Source organism: Siphateles boraxobius, unplaced genomic scaffold (assembly GCF_051911475.1).
Source record: "Siphateles boraxobius isolate OS27281-9 unplaced genomic scaffold, OSU_SipBor_1 1, whole genome shotgun sequence".
NCBI classification, from domain to species: Eukaryota; Metazoa; Chordata; class Actinopteri; order Cypriniformes; family Leuciscidae; genus Siphateles; species Siphateles boraxobius.
Genome location: NW_027508699.1, coordinates 12,469,705 through 12,487,940, shown reverse-complemented (window position 1 = coordinate 12,487,940; position 18,236 = coordinate 12,469,705). Strand labels below are relative to the sequence as shown.

The 18,236-nt window shown below is 40.0% G+C and overlaps 1 protein-coding gene across 2 annotated transcripts; it reads left to right on the top strand.

Moving 5' to 3' along the window:
* The first annotated feature begins 7,182 nt into the window (after nt 1-7,182).
* anxa13l (annexin A13, like) lies at nt 7,183-15,820 on the top strand. 2 transcript variants are annotated; one of them, XM_077209852.1, is made up of 11 exons: nt 7,183-7,479; nt 8,142-8,217; nt 9,730-9,824; nt 10,816-10,986; nt 11,113-11,146; nt 11,322-11,401; nt 12,318-12,386; nt 13,460-13,561; nt 13,659-13,734; nt 13,914-14,026; nt 14,132-15,820. In XM_077209852.1, the coding sequence occupies exons 1-11, from the start codon at nt 7,465-7,467 to the stop codon at nt 14,249-14,251; spliced, it is 951 nt and encodes a 316-aa protein (XP_077065967.1). In that variant the 5' UTR covers nt 7,183-7,464; the 3' UTR covers nt 14,252-15,820. The 2 variants fall into 2 exon arrangements, with proteins under 2 accessions (XP_077065967.1, XP_077065976.1); XM_077209861.1 differs by having other exon boundaries at nt 7,342-7,479; nt 10,819-10,986.
* Nucleotides 15,821-18,236: the final 2,416 nt, after the last annotated feature.

Below are 18,236 nucleotides of genomic sequence, written 5' to 3'. Positions count from 1 at the left end.
AATAAAACAGCAATATTGTGTGCATTTAACAAACCAATTAATAAAATTCTATAAAATCATGTGAAAGCTATAAAATATACAAAACATATAAATGCAAAATATTGCAAGCGCAATTGAGTTTTTTCCCATTCGACCAGCAGGCAGAGAATTCATACAAGTTGAACTTCGCATGTCTTTGATATCAGAACATGAGGACGTGATTCCATCAAAGATCGCTACAACCGGTGAAGGAACAACTCTCAGTAAACCCAACTCTGACTATCTAGATAACACTGACGCACCATTCAGTTTACGCCGATTTAACCGTACTCATTTCTACCTTAGCTCTCCTCTCTGAGAAAACCTCAAACGGAAATCTTGATCTATTGATGTTTTCAGACTGTGGAAAAAAACTAGTGATCAGGTCTTTTTCAATCTCATCTGAAATGACGGATTACAAGTAACATGCATAATGTAATCAGATTATTTTCTGGTGTAATGAGTACAGTACATGTGCAAGTATGCCATCAAAACCCATGCATATGCAAGAAAATGCTTTTTGAATAGCTGTCCAATGTTGTGACCTCTATGCTTGAAAGGGTTAATTCTGAAACTTTTAATATTTATATTCAGATTATAAATTGCCAATATATATTTCCTAATATTCACACAGAGATCTCATGCATACCTCTGTATTTACTTAATTTTGCAATTAATGACTATTTGCAATGCATCTGATAATGTTTTGATAAATTTAGTATAATACGAAAAATTTTGATGATCTGCTGTTAGACCTACTATTTGACTTTTCAAGGAAACAAAAATATGCTGAAAATATTAGTATTCTGGTCGAAGCACTGCTCGTGCAGCGAGTAGGTTGATCCTGCAGGGACACAATTAACAAAGACTTTCTTGTCCTAATTCAAAGGATTCTGCTCATAAATGTTTGTATCAGCCCACGCACATTTGTTTCATTCCTATTGTATGAACATTTTTTGTTTGTTTATATAATCTCATCAGTTCAATAGAGAATGTGGGTTTGATCAACAATCAGTATAGCCTAATGTAAATATCTTGGACAATGTTTTAATTAAAAATTTATATAGGCATTAATCTATTTTATTTTACACTGGGTTACATGTTGTAATGGAGTCCATTGGAGACGAGTTGCAGACGAACCCGAGTGCAGTTTATTTATATCCAAACGTGAGCAAAATGCAAAACAAAGACTGGCATGATCATTAACATAAACGTAGAAACAACTCACCACACAGCAATTACAGGGACAATACTAGACAAAGACGCATGGCAAAAATAAGGGCTTAAATACACAAGGACTAGTGACTAAACAAGACACATATGTGAACATAATAAAGACAATTAACGAATGACAACATAACACAAGAGACTATAGGGAAGCACATAACAGGATCACAGGAGGGCAAGGGAATCACATGACAAGACAGGAAACAAGTCTGTAACATGAAACATGAACCAAAAACAAAACTATACATTACATATCCCCCCCTCTTTGGGTGGTTCCCAACGCCCAACATAAAACCAAAACAAAACAAGAGAGTCAAGGAGGGTGGTCTTGGGGTAGGGATGGCGGGCCAGGCGAAGGGGGACAGGACTTGGACCGTGCAGCATGGGCGATGCTGGCAGGCTAGGACACCTCCAAGGAGGTGACAGCCGTTCAGGAAGCCAGGGCAGTTCATGCTCTTAACAAGGGGTCAATTTTCTTGGGGGGAATTACGCTCAGGGTCTATAGCAGAGTCCGGAGCGGCTTCATGGGCTGGAGAAGGCTCTGAAGGGTGTTCATGGGCTGGAGAGGACTCTGAAGGGTGTTCATGGGCTGGAGAGGACTCTGAAGGGTGTTCATGAGCTGGAGAAGACACTGAAGGGTGTTCATGTGCTGGAGAAGACTCTGAAGGGTGTTCATGGGCTGGAGAAGACTCTGAAGGGTGTTCATGGGCTGGAGAAGACTCTGAAGGGTTTTCATGGGCTAGAGAAGACTCTGAAGGGTGTTCATGGGCTGGGGAAGACTCTGAAGGGTGTTCATGGGCTGGAGAAGACACTGAAGGGTGTTCATGTGCTGGAGAAGATTCTGAAGGGTGTTCATGTGCTGGAGAAGACTCTGAAGGGTGTTCATGGGCTAGAGAAGACTCTGAAGGGTGTGCATGGGCTGGGGAAGACTCTGAAGGGTGTGCATGGGCTGGGGAGGACTCTGAAGGGTGTTCATGGGCTAGAGAAGACTCTGAAGGGTGTTCATGGGCTGGGGAAGACTCTGAAGGGTGTGCATGGGCTGGAGAAGACTCTGAAGGGTGTTCATGGGCTGGAGAGGACTCTGGAGGGTGTTCATGGGCTGGGGAGGACTCTGAAGGGTGTTCATGGGCTAGAGAAGACTCTGAAGGGTGTTCATGGGCTGGGGAAGACTCTGAAGGGTGTGCATGGGCTGGAGAAGACTCTGAAGGGTGTCCATGGGATGGAGAAGACTCTGAAGGGTGTTCATGGGCTGGGGAAGACTCTGAAGGGTGTGCATGGGCTGGAGAGGACTCTGAAGGGTGTTCATGGGCTGTGGAAGACTCTGAAGGGTGTTCATGGGCTGGGGAAGACTCTGAAGGGTGTGCATGGGCTGGAGAAGACTCTGAAGGGTGTTCATGGGATGGAGAAGACTCTGAAGGGTGTTCATGGGCTGGAGAGGACTCTGAAGGGTGTTCATGGGCTGGAGAAGACTCTGAAGGGTGTTCATGGGCTAGATAAGACTCTGAAGGGTGTTCATGGGCTGGGGAAGACTCTGAAGGGTGTGCATGGGCTGGAGAAGACTCTGAAGGGTGTTCATGGGATGGAGAAGACTCTGAAGGGTGTTCATGGGCTGGAGAGGACTCTGAAGGGTGTTCATGGGCTGGAGAAGACTCTGAAGGGTGTGCATGGGCTGGGGAAGACTCTGAAGGGTGTTCATGGGCTGGGGAAGACTCTGAAGGGTGTTCATGGGCTGGGGAAGACACTGAAGGGTGTTCATGTGCTGGAAAAGATTCTGAAGGGTGTTCATGTGCTGGAGAAGACTCTGAAGGGTGTTCATGGGCTAGAGAAGACTCTGAAGGGTGTGCATGGGCTGGGGAAGACTCTGAAGGGTGTGCATGGGCTGGGGAAGACTCTGAAGGGTGTTCATGGGCTGGGGAGGACTCTGAAGGGTGTTCATGGGCTAGAGAAGACTCTGAAGGGTGTTCATGGGCTGGGGAAGACTCTGAAGGGTGTGCATGGGCTGGAGAAGACTCTGAAGGGTGTTCATGGGCTGGAGAGGACTCTGAAGGGTGTTCATGGGCTGGGGAGGACTCTGAAGGGTGTTCATGGGCTAGAGAAGACTCTGAAGGGTGTTCATGGGCTGGGGAAGACTCTGAAGGGTGTGCATGGGCTGGAGAAGACTCTGAAGGGTGTTCATGGGATGGAGAAGACTCTGAAGGGTGTTCATGGGCTGGGGAAGACTCTGAAGGGTGTGCATGGGCTGGAGAGGACTCTGAAGGGTGTTCATGGGCTGGGGAAGACTCTGAAGGGTGTTCATGGGCTAGAGAAGACTCTGAAGGGTGTTCATGGGCTGGGGAAGACTCTGAAGGGTGTGCATGGGCTGGAGAAGACTCTGATGGGTGTTCATGGGATGGAGAAGACTCTGAAGGGTGTTCATGGGCTGGAGAGGACTCTGAAGGGTGTTCATGGGCTGGAGAAGACTCTGAAGGGTGTTCATGGGCTAGATAAGACTCTGAAGGGTGTTCATGGGCTGGGGAAGACTCTGAAGGGTGTGCATGGGCTGGAGAAGACTCTGAAGGGTGTTCATGGGATGGAGAAGACTCTGAAGGGTGTTCATGGGCTGGAGAGGACTCTGAAGGGTGTTCATGGGCTGGAGAAGACTCTGAAGGGTGTGCATGGGCTGGGGAAGACTCTGAAGGGTGTGCATGGGCTGGGGAAGACTCTGAAGGGTGTTCATGGGCTGGGGAAGACTCTGAAGGGTGTTCATGGGCTAGAGAAGACTCTGAAGGGTGTTCATGGGCTGGGGAAGACTCTGAAGGGTGTGCATGGGCTGGAGAAGACTCTGAAGGGTGTTCATGGGATGGAGAAGACTCTGAAGGGTGTTCATGGGCTGGAGAGGACTCTGAAGGGTGTTCATGGGCTGGGGAAGACTCTGTAGGGTGTGCATGGGCTGGAGAAGACTCTGAAGGGTGTTCATGGGATGGAGCAGACTCTGAAGGGTGTTCATGGGATGGAGAGGACTCTGAAGGGTGTTCATGGGCTGGAGAAGACTCTGAAGGGTGTTCATGGGCTGGAGAAGACTCTGAAGGGTGTTCATGGGCTGGAGAAGACTCTGAAGGGTGGTCATGGGCTGGAGAGGACTCTGAAGGCTGTTCATGGGCTGGAGAGGACTCTAAATGGTGTTCATGGGCTGGAGAAGACTCTGAAGGGTGTTCATGGGCTGGAGAGGACTCTGAAGGGTGTTCATGGGCTGGAGAAGACTCTGAAGGGTGTTCATGGGCTAGAGAAGACTCTGAAGGGTGTGCATGGGCTGGAGAAGACTCTGAGGGTGTTCATGGGCTGGAGAAGACTGAAGGATGTTCATGGGCTGGAGAAGACTCTGAAGGGTGCTCATGGGCTGGCTCTGGGACTGGACTGTGGTCAGGGGCTAGAGACAACGTGTGTGCAGCCCACACACACCAAATGGTTGTGGCCATAATGGTCATTACTGCACTCTCAGGAGCTGACTCTGGTGAAGAAACTCAGACTTGGCAGACATGACGTGAAGAAAGTGAAGCAACTCAGCCTTGGCAGACATGACTTCAATAAACTCAGCCTTGACAGACGTGACTTGAAGAAACTCAGCCTTGGGAGACATGACTTGAAGAAACTCAGGCTTGGCAGGCATGACTTGAAGAAACTCAGCCTTGGCAGACATGACTTGAAGAAACTCAGCCTTGGCAGACATGACTTAAAGAAAACTCAGCCTTGGCAGACATGACTTGAAAAAACTCAGCCTTGGCAGACATGACTTGAAGAAACTCAGCCTTGGCAGAAATGACTTGAAGAAACTCAGCCTTGGCAGACATGACGTGAAGAAAGTGAAGCAACTCAGGCTCGGCAGACATGACTTGAAGAAACTCAGCCTTGGCAGGCATGACTTGAAGAAACTCAGCCTTGGCAGGCATGACGTGAACAGCCCCTGACTTGGCAGGTACTGTGGGATTGCGGTGCTCCTCACCTGCAAAACTCACAGTAAATGATGAGCCGCTCAACAAAAGGACATGGTCAATATATTGACTAATGCCCTATTCACACGGAATAAGTTTTACCTGGTGACCTCTAGTCATTTGTAATAATTGCGGAGTTTGTCTGAGATCTTAATCCCGTGCGAATCGGCCATGTCTGTAATTTGTAAAGTAAAAATTCCCCCGCAAATTAACTACTATATTTCGCCGAACACAGAGGTCCTGTGATAATATTAGTCCCGTGCGAATCGGCATCTGTGTGATTTGACCGGATTGTATATAATTTTTTCAAGGTTTTTGTTTCATGTGCGCCTTTTTATCCATCTTTCGCGAAGAATGGAGGCTGTGTTGGAATTTTTTGATAGTATTTTGGGTGCTTGGTCATATCACTATACACAACTACACAATTTGCAGAAAGTGAAAGCTGAAAATCATCAAAAGAGCAAAAACAAAAAGAATGATCAGATGGGGATGAATGACATGTATAGCAGCATGTGGTAAGGAACTTTATTCTGTTTATGTCATAATATATCATACAGCTAGACCTATGGCTATAACGAAAAGACATTTCCAAGCAATTGCCTATTGACGTCATATCCAGGAGATAAGTCAGTAAATTTGAGTAAAATCACAGGCTTAGGTTATCCCGTGCGAATGTGCCACATGAAATTCAGATGTGTGTGTGGGGGGGGGTAATTTCTAAATCACACGAGGTCCCCAGATAGTACTAATCCCGTGCGAATAGGGCTTTAGAGTCTAGTGAAGTGTATTGTCAGGCATGAGGTAATTCAAGTACTGTTCCAATTCAAAGTTCACATCTAGCCAAGTCCAGTTCAAATCCCCGGATGTGTGCTCGATCCCTTTTAACGAGGATGCATCAAGAGGTGACTTGTGTGGACTTGAGACAGCAGGTATCCCAGAATGCATCTCGCACCAACCAGCAAGAATCAATAGCAGAGGAGAAAACCAGAGTAATTTAAAAATACTACTGTTACTGTGTCTAGAAATGTAGTTTTAAGAGTTTTTCAGGCCAGAATGTTGTTGTTTAAAGCTCAAATCTGTGGTTAATTCATAAAGATAGCGCCTATTTGAAAATTTTATCTGACGTTTTCAGAATTGTGAGATACAGGCAATCACCAGGCGCTCAGGACTCATTAACCTCACCTGGCACAGCCTTGCCTCGGCTAGTTCTTCTGACGTTTGCCGCAGGCTCTGATGTCTCGGTAGTGGTTAAATATGAGATATAATTTGTCTTGTGTATATTTAACGTCTTTGGTTTCATTAATCTAAAATTTGTTCCCTGGTAAATTGTTTTGGTTGAGGGCAAAGGGAAGTTTTATAACTTTATATATTTAGGCTATTTAACTTTAACGTTTTAGCCTACTAGAGAGCTGACTTATGTTTGACTGAATCGTTTGCTTTATTGTATAGCTTCTTATACCTTTTAGGCTACTTATTCTTTTATAATGGCTATTATTGATCATTACAACTGACATTTAACAAAAAGAGACAGGGTTGTGTCATTTTATTTTATTGTAGGCTACATGCGTACATACAGTGAAGAGAATCAGAGTACATATCCATTTTACGTACAATAAAATAAAATGACACAACCCGGTTTCTTTTTGTTATAAATATACATGCTGTGAAGATAATCAATTTAGGCTACAAACCACTGTCTGAACCACATTTGTGTGGCTATTAATATGTTTAAGATCTTTTAAAATAAAAATGAAAAGAGACAGAGCGGTGTTTCGTTTTATTGTTGGCTAAAATATAAAGAGATAACTAGAGTATCAGAGCGAGCTGAACGCTGAACACCGCTGTTCCATTTGCAGAATTACTAAAGTAAAATTTACGTACTTGATATTGAGAATGGACTAGAACTAACAAGACACACCTGTGAACATAATCAAGCCGATTAACCAATGATACCATGACACAAGAGACTAGTGAATCACATGAGGGCAAGGGAATCACATCACATGAAAAGACAGGAAACATGACTGTAACATGAAACATGAACCCAAAACAAAACTATATATAGTACCTTTCTGTTTAACATATGGTTAATGACAAAAAAGAACAGAAAAATCTGATAATATTTTTTACATTTGATGTCGTCGCCACCAGTGACGTCAGGGATGCGATGGAGTAAAAAGATGCTCTGGCCAAGGGGAGAGAGTGAGTGAGCACGCATTCAGGCAGAGACTCACATCAGCAGCATCACAAGATGGGCAACGTTCAAGTGAGTAAAACAATGAAGTTTCTTTTTCGCACTTTTCTCCGTTTCTTTTACTACAGATAACGATATTGTTTCTCATTAGGTTGCTACGTATGCAACATATTGCGTAGGATAAATAAATGTGTTTATGCGCAAATGAGTTCCTCGCGTGACACTTCGATGTTTTGTTTTGATGCTTTAACAGTTTTTCTACATTTCTACATGTTTTATTGCCAACATTACTAAACTTAATATGTTTTTATAGTATTTAGTCATTGTTTCGCATATTAATTTTATTTTAGCCTATATTGTATTTTACTGTGATTTGAGGAGTAGTTTATAGGCTACTCTTGTCATAAGAAGAAGAATGTTTATTAAAGAATGACTGTTTTGTTTTCGATGAGTGCACATTGTTGTTATGGCAGTAGGCGAGGCAGAGGAAGGCTAACTCTGTTCCTGTCCTTTCCCAGAGATCCCATGACTCAGCTGTGTTAGACACAGAACCCCTCCCCAAACAGATTACTGCATTGTGATCTAATCCTTAAACCCTTGAAAAACATCCTGATGGGTCCCTGACCACACCTTTGTACAATTTAAAAGAAATTAATTGTTTAACCCATTTCAAAATCTGTAAATTTTATTTAAAACTGGAAAACATGATTTTTCTTACACAACCTTCATTTCAGCCCACAATAACTCCTTTTGAAGACTTTGATGTGATGGCAGACATCAAGACAATCCGTAAGGCCTGCAAAGGAATGGGTAGGTTAAATAAAAATAATCACTGTTGGAAAATACTGACATAAATGGGTGTTTGCTTTTTTTAACTTGCAATATGATGAAATATGATTTAGCACTTTTAAAGTCAGCATGAAACAGAATTTACTTCCAACTTTACTTCACCGTTGGGACCTATGGTTGGGATGTATTGAAACAGAATATTGAACAAGAAAAAATAGAGGGTGGGGCTTGATTTTAATGTTTATGAAATATTGCAGTGATTATTAGAAATGATTTCCACATGCACATTATTATTTAAAATAAATATATTGTGCCTTAATAATCTTTAATCCAATTAACTTCTCCACCCTCTTAGAGACTTTTTTTTTCTCTGTTCTGATGATGTGTTTACTGGCGTGAGGGTGGGAGAACCTGTCTCTCACATGAGATCACAGCAATAGTCCCGCCCTACATATTTGTTTTTTTATTAGAATTTTTACATTTTACAAAAAAACTAAAGAAAACAAGATACATTTAGAAAATGTATAACAACAACCATATAATTTATTATTAATAAGTATATATAAATAATATATTACTAATAATAATATAAAATACATTTTTTTTATTAAAAAAATTAAATAAACTTAGACCATTTAAATGTTAAATGTAACATTTAAGTACATGCAGTTTCAGTTATGGAGCACAAACAAACAAGCACTCAGTAGAGCCCACCCTCCATTTATTTTTTTCCAAGAAGTTTTACTCGGATATATGTCACAATAGGGAAGTATAAGACAATCACAACTATTGTTTCATGCTGACTGTAAGTATTTTAACTAAAGGTACGTTTGCGCGACTAAAATGTACTAAAAACGGAAAAGTTTTTCCTTTGCGTTTTTGAAGTTTCACGCACAGACATTGTCAAAACGATCCCTGTTCACACGAATCCACGAAAACGTTATTATTCATGCCAAGCCAGTAGATGGCGAGGTCACTTTATAAAGAAACTACGTGCCTATAGACTGAAAACGTAACACGCGTACGCATGAATTCACCGTTTTCACAAATTCGTTTTTGTAGTTTACATGGGGACTATAATGGTGTCGTTTTCAAAAACTTGCACTTTGAAAACTGTTTTTCAACGTTTGCATTTTCAGGCCCCAAAAATGCTGTTGACGTGTACTGATCAAGGTTCATAAAAGGTTTTCATATTTTGTTGAAAACTGTGTCGTGTAAAAAAAGGAAGAGTTTTTTAGCCTATGAGTTGTGGGGCTCTTAAGGGGGTGTTTACACAACACCATGACATCGCCAACTACTGGCCTGGCATGCATAATGCAGCCGTTTTAGTTGTTTTCGCGGATCCGTGTGAACGGGGATGAACAATGTGAACAATGTTTTGACTACATTGTTGCCTGAATGCAATTATTATTATTTTAAACAGAGGAAAAACTTTTCCTTTTTTAGTACATTGTTGTCATGTAAACATACCCTAAATCTGATAGAGGAATAACTGACATTATGAGGTGTTTGCTCATCTCGTATTGTTCACAGGGACGGATGAAGAGACCATCATTTCCATTCTAGCAAACCGCTCTGCATTCCAGCGAATGGAGATCAAACAAGCCTACTTTGAAAAATATGACGATGTGAGTCAGATCTTTGAAATGTTTATTGACAAATGCAAGTGCATCCTTTATATAATTGTGTTTTTGTGAAAAGTACAATATTTATGCTGATCTAATATGGCGTAAATATAGTTTGTCTAAATTTAAAGGTAGGGTAGGCAATTTTTGGAGAGGCTAGCAATAGCACGCTAGCTTTGAAAGCATAAGATCCCACCCTCCCTTCAGAGTGTCTCCAACTACAAAACCTCCTTCAAAACACATGAACACGTACAGCAGGGAGCAAACAAAAGCATCTCGAGAGATGGCGTTAAACTACCTCATGTCTCAAAGTACGTAAAACTACAGTAATAATGAACATAAACATCTTAAAGAGCGCTGACCTGTACCACCTGACTGCTGTAGATGCATTTATGCAATGATTGGACAAACATTTTTATGGTCCTACACCTTCCACAGACGATATACATATAAATACATTTAGACCACTGATTGCTATCAGGATTTGAAGAGACTTTCAACCAGCATAGCAAAAAATGTGTCTGCAACAAATCGCTTACCCTGCCTTTAAAGTGGTATTATAAGAACAAACTAATCTCATATATGACATGCGCCATAGACCAGTGGTTTCTAATTTTCCTCTCCCAGCATCACATTGCATTGATTTAGACTGCAGTAGGTAACTGGAGTTACCTAGTTTCTACCATTATGCTTTCACCCTTTTAATAATCGTGCAGAGCTCATAGAAAGCTGGAGTATTGTGTTGAACCATAGTTGTTCTTCATATCCCTTGTCTAAATCGACTAAAATGTTCGTAACCAGCATTGTAACAAATCTATCTTGCATACAATCCCTTGAAATGTAATGTAATGAGAACTAAGTTTTTTAGTTAAAAGTATTTTGAATTAATAACTTTTACTTCATATCATTATTCTTTGATAGAGCGAGTAACCAATATACATCTATTTGAGTCTGTTTCTGGTTTGTTCTTTCGGTCTGTGGCCACATTGGAAAGGAGTTGAAGGAAGTCTTGAAGAATGAACTCACAGGAAACTTTGAGAATGCAACTATAGCCATGCTGGACCCGCCCAACATCTTCATGGCTAAAGAATTGAGGAGGGCCATGAAGGGTGCTGGGACAGATGAGGACGTGCTAGTGGAGATCCTCTGCACCAGCACCAATCAGGTTATAATTTACATTATTAGATTGGGAGAATAGTCGCACAAATTTCAAGCATCAAACATAGCTGAAAAGAAATCATTATTTTATTGTAAGCATTACTTAGACAATAGATATTTTTTTCTTTAACAGGATATTTTGAATTGCAAAGAGGCATATATGCAAGGTAAGCTTTAATCAGATACAAATGATTTTGTGATGTAATAAAATATAAAGAGACATGATTTTATTGTTGACTCATTATTGATACTATGAAGTGCTCATTGCTGTGATGCTAATATTATTACTAGTAATAAAATAATGCATTATTATAGTCATGTAACATATCTTTTGACCTCCAGTGCATGAGAGGGATCTGGAGGCTGATATTGAGGATGACACTAGTGGAGAAGTGAGGAATCTTCTGGTTTCTCTCTTAGAGGTAAAATACGATTATACTAATGAGTTCATGTCCAGTATGTTTGATACTTATAGTATTTAGCAATGATTTGTACTGATAGGAAGAATGTAGAAGTGCATAAATGGGGTGGATACTTGTACATTCAAGCACTTTTTTTTCACATTGTTCAGAGGGGTCAGAGGCCACACATTTTCCTAATTTAATAAAACATTTTCCGTAATAAATTACTTTGAGCATAGCAAGACTATGGCTGTGTCCGAAAGCTTATGCAGCTGACTTGTGGGAGTGAATTAGCTGGCAGCGTTTGCATACGAAGGCACCTTATGAAACTAATTTCAGAGAGACCTCTGAGGCAGCGTAACGGTTTAATGATCTACAGCAAAATAGAAGAAACTTTGGTGATAATTAAGCAAATATTTAATAACTAATCAAAAGTGGAAAACGGTGGTTAAAAACATACATTTACACACAAACTAACCACCAACCATAACTTTCAGACGCCATTTTTTTTATATTTAGCTTAACTGCCATCGCGTGGAACGCACAGGATTGTGGGATATCAAAGGCAGCAAAGGATACATCTATGCTGCCTTCAAAAATCAATCAGATGAAGCTATCTCATGAGTCAGGAAGTGAAGCTAACATTGGATTTAGAGGTGCTTTGAGGCAGCATTTTTAAGCTTTCGGACATAGTCATGAAAACTTGCATTCCATCGCCACTGAATGAAACCATCAAGCTTTTTGTTCACTGGAAGTGGAACATGAATTGTGGCAAAGTCCCTTTTAAGAATTAAGTGTTATTGTGTAGTTTTTGTATGGTGCAGAATTCCATTCCTAGTCTTTATTTGCAATTGCATAGTGCAGCATCAATGTATCAATTGAATCTACCAAGGTTTGTTGCTGTTATTTGCTATGAACAACTGACTTTCACCTGCAGGCCAGTAGGGATGAGTCTTATGAAGTGGATGAAACTTTGGCAGAACAGGATGCAATATCATTGTTTGAGGTGAGGATAACTCTGATGTTCTACTTAAAATCTCTTGATTTTTTTAACTTTTTTTTTTTATTGGTTGCCAAGTCTATGATTTTCCACGCATAATTGACATTCTTATAAAAGGTTTCCACATGAGGATTATATTATGTTATGTTGTTATATTATCCATTTAACTCCCTTAAGCCTGTACTGCCATAAGCCCAATTTATACTTCTGTGTCGAACTCACGCAGTAGCTACGCCATAGGCTGTGTGTAGCACGCCTACCCTGACGTGCACCTCTCCAAAAATTTAACAACGCGTCAATTCTATCCGGACGCAAGCGCTGTGATTGGTCTGCTAGAACCCCTCCCTCGTTCACATGCTCCCTCTCCATGTGTAGGCCCTAATTGCGCGTCAACGCGGACAACGACGCAAAAGTATAAATGAAAACCAAGGCGTAGCATAGAGGCTCCGGCATAGGTTCGACGCAGAAGTATAAATCAGCCTTTAGTCCTTCCTTACTTTGTGTAAACTATCAGTATTGGTATCGCTTACTAAAACTATTAAAAAATAATTTTGGTCTGGTAATAAATAAAATAAAATAACACTGTACTACAACTTGCAATGATGACATCGTACATAACATTTGTTTGTGAACTTGACATATTTTAAACTTTGCAAAAGTTCACTGCTACTACTTGCAATTTACATCTACAAATCAAAGAAAATCTTAAAATGTCTAATAGGCACTCTAAAAATCTCTCAGAAAAAAAAGGTACAAAAAGCTGTCACTGGGGCGGTACCCATTTGCACTCCTTAAGGGTGCATATAAGTACCTTGAAGGTACATTTCACTACCTAAGGTGTACATGCTAGTACCTAATAGTACATATTAGTAGTTTCTGAAAGGGCACCATCCCAGTAACAGCTCTTGTGCCTTTTTTTCTGAGAGTATAGCATATTTTGTGTTTTGGTATTAGGCTGGTTTTGGACTATATTTGATTAATTGTTTGATTATCTTTGTCAAACAGACCTGGCAACCCCAGTTATTTTGTTGCATGAATGAATGGATGAATGAATGAAATAAGTGGTTGGTTTTCAACAGGCAGGTGAAGGACGTTTTGGAACAGATGAGTCGACTTTCAGCTACATCCTCACTCACAGGAACTACCTACAGCTTCAGGCCACCTTCAAGATATATGAAACTGTACGGTCAAACACCATCTATGCCCCACGCTGCTTTACAACAACTGATTCAACATTCTTTCTGAGTTTCTGGTTTATCTTTTGTTTTCTTTCCATAGCTCTCTGGAACTGATATCCTGGATGCTATAGACAGTGAGGCTACAGGAACATTAAAGGACTGTTACATTACTCTGGGTAACTATAACCATCCAAACTCTGAAAAGCCTTTAGGAAATGTGTTCCTTCTTTTGAATCAAAGTGTCGTTGCTGTTCAAAGTAGTGACCGTAAGCTACTTTGAAAGGATAAAGCTATTTGATAGCCTTTTCTGCTGGCAACACACATCACACTGTTATTTTTGTTTTTGTTTGAACAGTGCGATGTGCTAAAAATCCGCAGCTATATTTCGCCCGTCGCCTGAACGCTGCAATGAAAGGAGCCGGGACAGACGAGGACACGCTCATACGTATTATTGTGGGACGCTCTGAGGTAGACATAATTCTGGACTTGATAACACAATGAATACAAAGACTCTTTTCATGGAAATACTGGAAATAATAATAATAATATTTTACTTTCAACATTCACCTTTAGGTGGATTTGGAGACCATCAAGGACATGTACTTGGAGAAATATGATGTTACCCTAAAGGATGCCCTGAGCTCAGAGTGTGGTGGTGACTTCAAGCGCCTCCTAATAGAAATACTTCACTGAGTCACCGTCAGGTGGAGCCAATAACTAATAATAAAAAAAGAAAGGAGGATCATAAAACACTGCCTGAAAATACATGCACAATCACTTAGAATCAACTCTTTGTGTCAAGGGACCACACATATGCTCCATTTTGTCATTGGTGCAATTTAGGAATTGGATAAGTTGAAATAACATGATTATTGCCATAACACTTTCCTAAAACTAAAGAGCTGCTCAGTTTGACTGTTTTAAGAATCTTTATTGCAGTAAATTTGACTTCTGCATTAACTCATTACACACGTGCCTTGAGAAAAAAGTCATGAGTAACAGCTCAGTATTTCATCATCCATTTCTTTTACTAAATAAACTATGGAGCGCAAAGGGTGGTCCTTTATTTAAAACTCTGTCTTTTCACAAGGGATCTTTGTATCTATAATCCAAATACGTTTGTCTGTAGTATATTGTACCAGTTACATGCTAATATTAAAATCAGCTATCTTAAGTGCTAAGATTGATAGTACTTTAGTGTTTGACAATGCTTTTTAACACTGGGAATTTCTCTTTTTTTGAACAGCAGTTGTTATACGGTGGTGACTGTTAATATTGTAAAGCAGCACTGTCAACCTATTATTGCAATGCTTTAGAATATATTTGTTTTTAAAGATAATGTAAAAAGGACTGTGTTGAAGAAATTAATTAATATCAGAGATATATAGAGACCATTAGTAGCCAAAGAATATCGAGTGTATGGCAAGCCGTTTAAGCATGAAATACCCCTGGCTCTAGTAGTAATAGACTATAGTCAACATTGCAATTCCAGATATCTGCAATTTTGACTCGTTGTAATTGGAATTAAGATATCTACAACGTGATTATGACTAGTAATTTTTTCATTGAAGAAATCTACAATGTTATTTTGACAGTCATAATATACATTCAATATATCTACAATGCTATATTCACTAGTCATATTCTTCCATTGGTATGGCAAGCCATATTGGCATATAAAACTTTGCTTTGACTATCCATAAATATATTTTGGATAGCTACAATTGCATTTTGACAAGTCATATTCTAATTTGACTAGTCAGAATGATAATTAGAGATATCTGCAATTATAATTGCACTAGTAAGAAATCTGATTCGAGATATCTCTAGATAGTAGTCAAAACTCCATTTGATATCTGTAATGACGTCATAGATATATTCAATTGACGTGTCACACATACGCAAAGGTAATTAAAGATTTCTCTAATTCAGTTTCGACTAGTCACAATTATACTTTAAGATATCTTGTACCTGCTCCTTGTCAAATCTACTGTTGTGTGATGTGAGACTAAATTTACTCCTCCCTCTCACCAGAGTCAGCCCCTCCTTGCCTAATGCTTACTAAAAACAGTACTCTGATTTGTTGTCACGGACAGAAAAGCTACTGGATGAATTACTTCAGGGATTATTAAATAATATCTGGATATATTCATATGGTAAAAGGTCTCCAGCATGGATGTATGTAGCGCTGTGATTTTAGTTGAATCATGTTGCAAAATGGACCAACTAAAGTGCAATGTTCAATAAAGACAGAACCTTAAACTGCTCGTCTGAATTTATTTATTATATACTTTGAAAAGACATGAGTATGGAATTATACACCAGAAACGTGAAGAAGAAAAAACGTACAAATTGACGTGTGAAGGACAAGAACGTTTCAGAATCAAGGCAGGCCCAGTGAAGGTGAAGGCTGATTTGAAAAAGATTACAAGTTTACAGATAAAAATTTAACTGGCATTAATGACATTGATTAGTACATTACGTTATGTATGGATTGTGCTTTCTGTGTTAATGCAGGTTTACTCGTGTCGTGTTTTTATTTTCATACTTTTCAATTATGTCTGTATAAAGCAGTTTAAAATGACCAAAAGATGCAGGACCTTTATTATACAATTCTTAGACAAAATGTCGGATTACAACAGTTTCCAAGATTGGTTAATAAAATGTTTAAAGTTAGCAAATGTGTATTTGCATGCATGTTTCAGATATCTATAAAGGAATTTTGACTAGTCAGAAAGTTAATTCCAGATATCTACATTGAAATTACTCCTAGTCACAAAGCTAAATGCAGATATGTTCAAAGAAAGGTCTTCCTAGTCAAAAATCTATGGATTGAGATATCCATAATTAAATTGCAGATATCTTTAAATTAGATTTGACTAGGAATAATTCCAATTCAAGATATCTCTTTAAGTTTTGCCTAGTCAAAAATCCAATTCAAGATATCTACAATTGTAATTTGATTAGTACTAAATTATTTCATATATCTAAAAATTTATTTTATATATCTTTAAAAATTATGAAATGAAAATATTAGTTTTCTTCGGTCTGGGCCTCTGAGTGAGTTCACGTAGTGTAACAGTGCAGCGCTTCTGGGTTGTATGTCAGAACGTAGGCTCACTATTGGCCGACGCCTGTGTGTGATGTGTGATGCTGGCCAATAGTGAGCCTAAGTTCTGACGTATACAACCAAGAAGCGCTGCGCTGTTACACTACGTGAACTCACTCAGAGTCATTGCGTTTGCCTCCATCAGCGACTCCAACAAACTGGTGGCCGAGTCAAGTCCACCCTCCCTCCCGTTGCTCGCCGGTCTATGGCCGTAGATACCGTCCATCTGTTCGTACCACTTCCAGCTTTTTCGGTTTGAACCACTGCGGCCGTTGTGGTCCTTTACAGCTCTGTAGTCACTTTTCAGTTTTTTTAACTTTTCCCTACATTGCTGGAAAGTCCTGTTGTAGCCATGTGTGGACAGCAGTTCGGAGATTTCTTGATACACTTTTTCGTTCCTCGTTGCCCCATCAAGCTCTCGCTGGATCCTTTCTTCGGCAACCAAACAAAGGAAAGTCTGCACCTCCTCGTTTGACCACGGCGTATTCTTCCGAGTTGCCATAATAATAGTAGTAAGTTGTTTAGTATATCTGGGCAAAGTATTTAAAAATGGCGGGGTTATTCTGGATACTCCATCTGCCGCGTGCAATGATGACGCAGTGAATAGTGACGATTCTCTCTGACCAATCAGCAGTCGGCATTGTATTACGTCACATTTTAGTATCGCCTCAGCTCGCTCAGAACCTCGCCGGAGGTGGTACGAAAAAAAGTACCCAAAAGCAGGTACAGGTACAACTTTTACACAGTGGAAAACCAAGCAAAGGCGAGTTGAGTCGAGTCGAGTCGAGCCGAGCCGAGCCGAGTCGAGCTGGTACTGTGTAGTGGAAAAGCGCCAAAAGATGAAGTTCTCAAGGTGAACACCTTGACACTAGGGGTCAAACAACTAAAAATCAAGTCAGGAATCTCGAAAAAAATTGCAAGAATTAGATGCTTTGTTTCCAGACAAGACTAAGAAAAACTTGTCCATGATTTCATCCCCAGCAGGGTGGATTATTGTAATGGACTCCACACTGGCCTTCCCAAAAAGACAATAAGACAGTTGCAGCTCATACAGAACGCTGCTGCTAGGATTCTGAGCAGAACCAGAAAATATGAACACATCACACCAGTCCTCAAGTCTTTACATTGGCTCCCAGTTACATTTAGGATTGACTTTAAAGTATTATAACTGGCATATAAATCACTCAATGGCCTAGGACCTCAATATATTGCAGATACGCTCACTGAATATAAACACTGAATTCACATCAGCTAGAAATAGCCTACTAAGGATTCACTCTAAGCATGGTGAGTTCGCTTTTATTATTATTATTTAAGTTTATTTAGATAGGGACAGATACAAAAAACATAGATAAACTTAAACAGTCATCGTATGTATCGTGTTTTTAGCTAAAGCTAATTCACAACACTTGTCCCTGGTCGGGGTTTTAGTTAAAAATAAAAATACAGACTAACATTATTATAAATGCAATAGAGATAAAATGAAATGAAATGAAAAGAGCAAAAACACACACACACACAAAAACAGTATACAGAAAGAGCACAATGTAAAAACTAAATGAGAGCAAT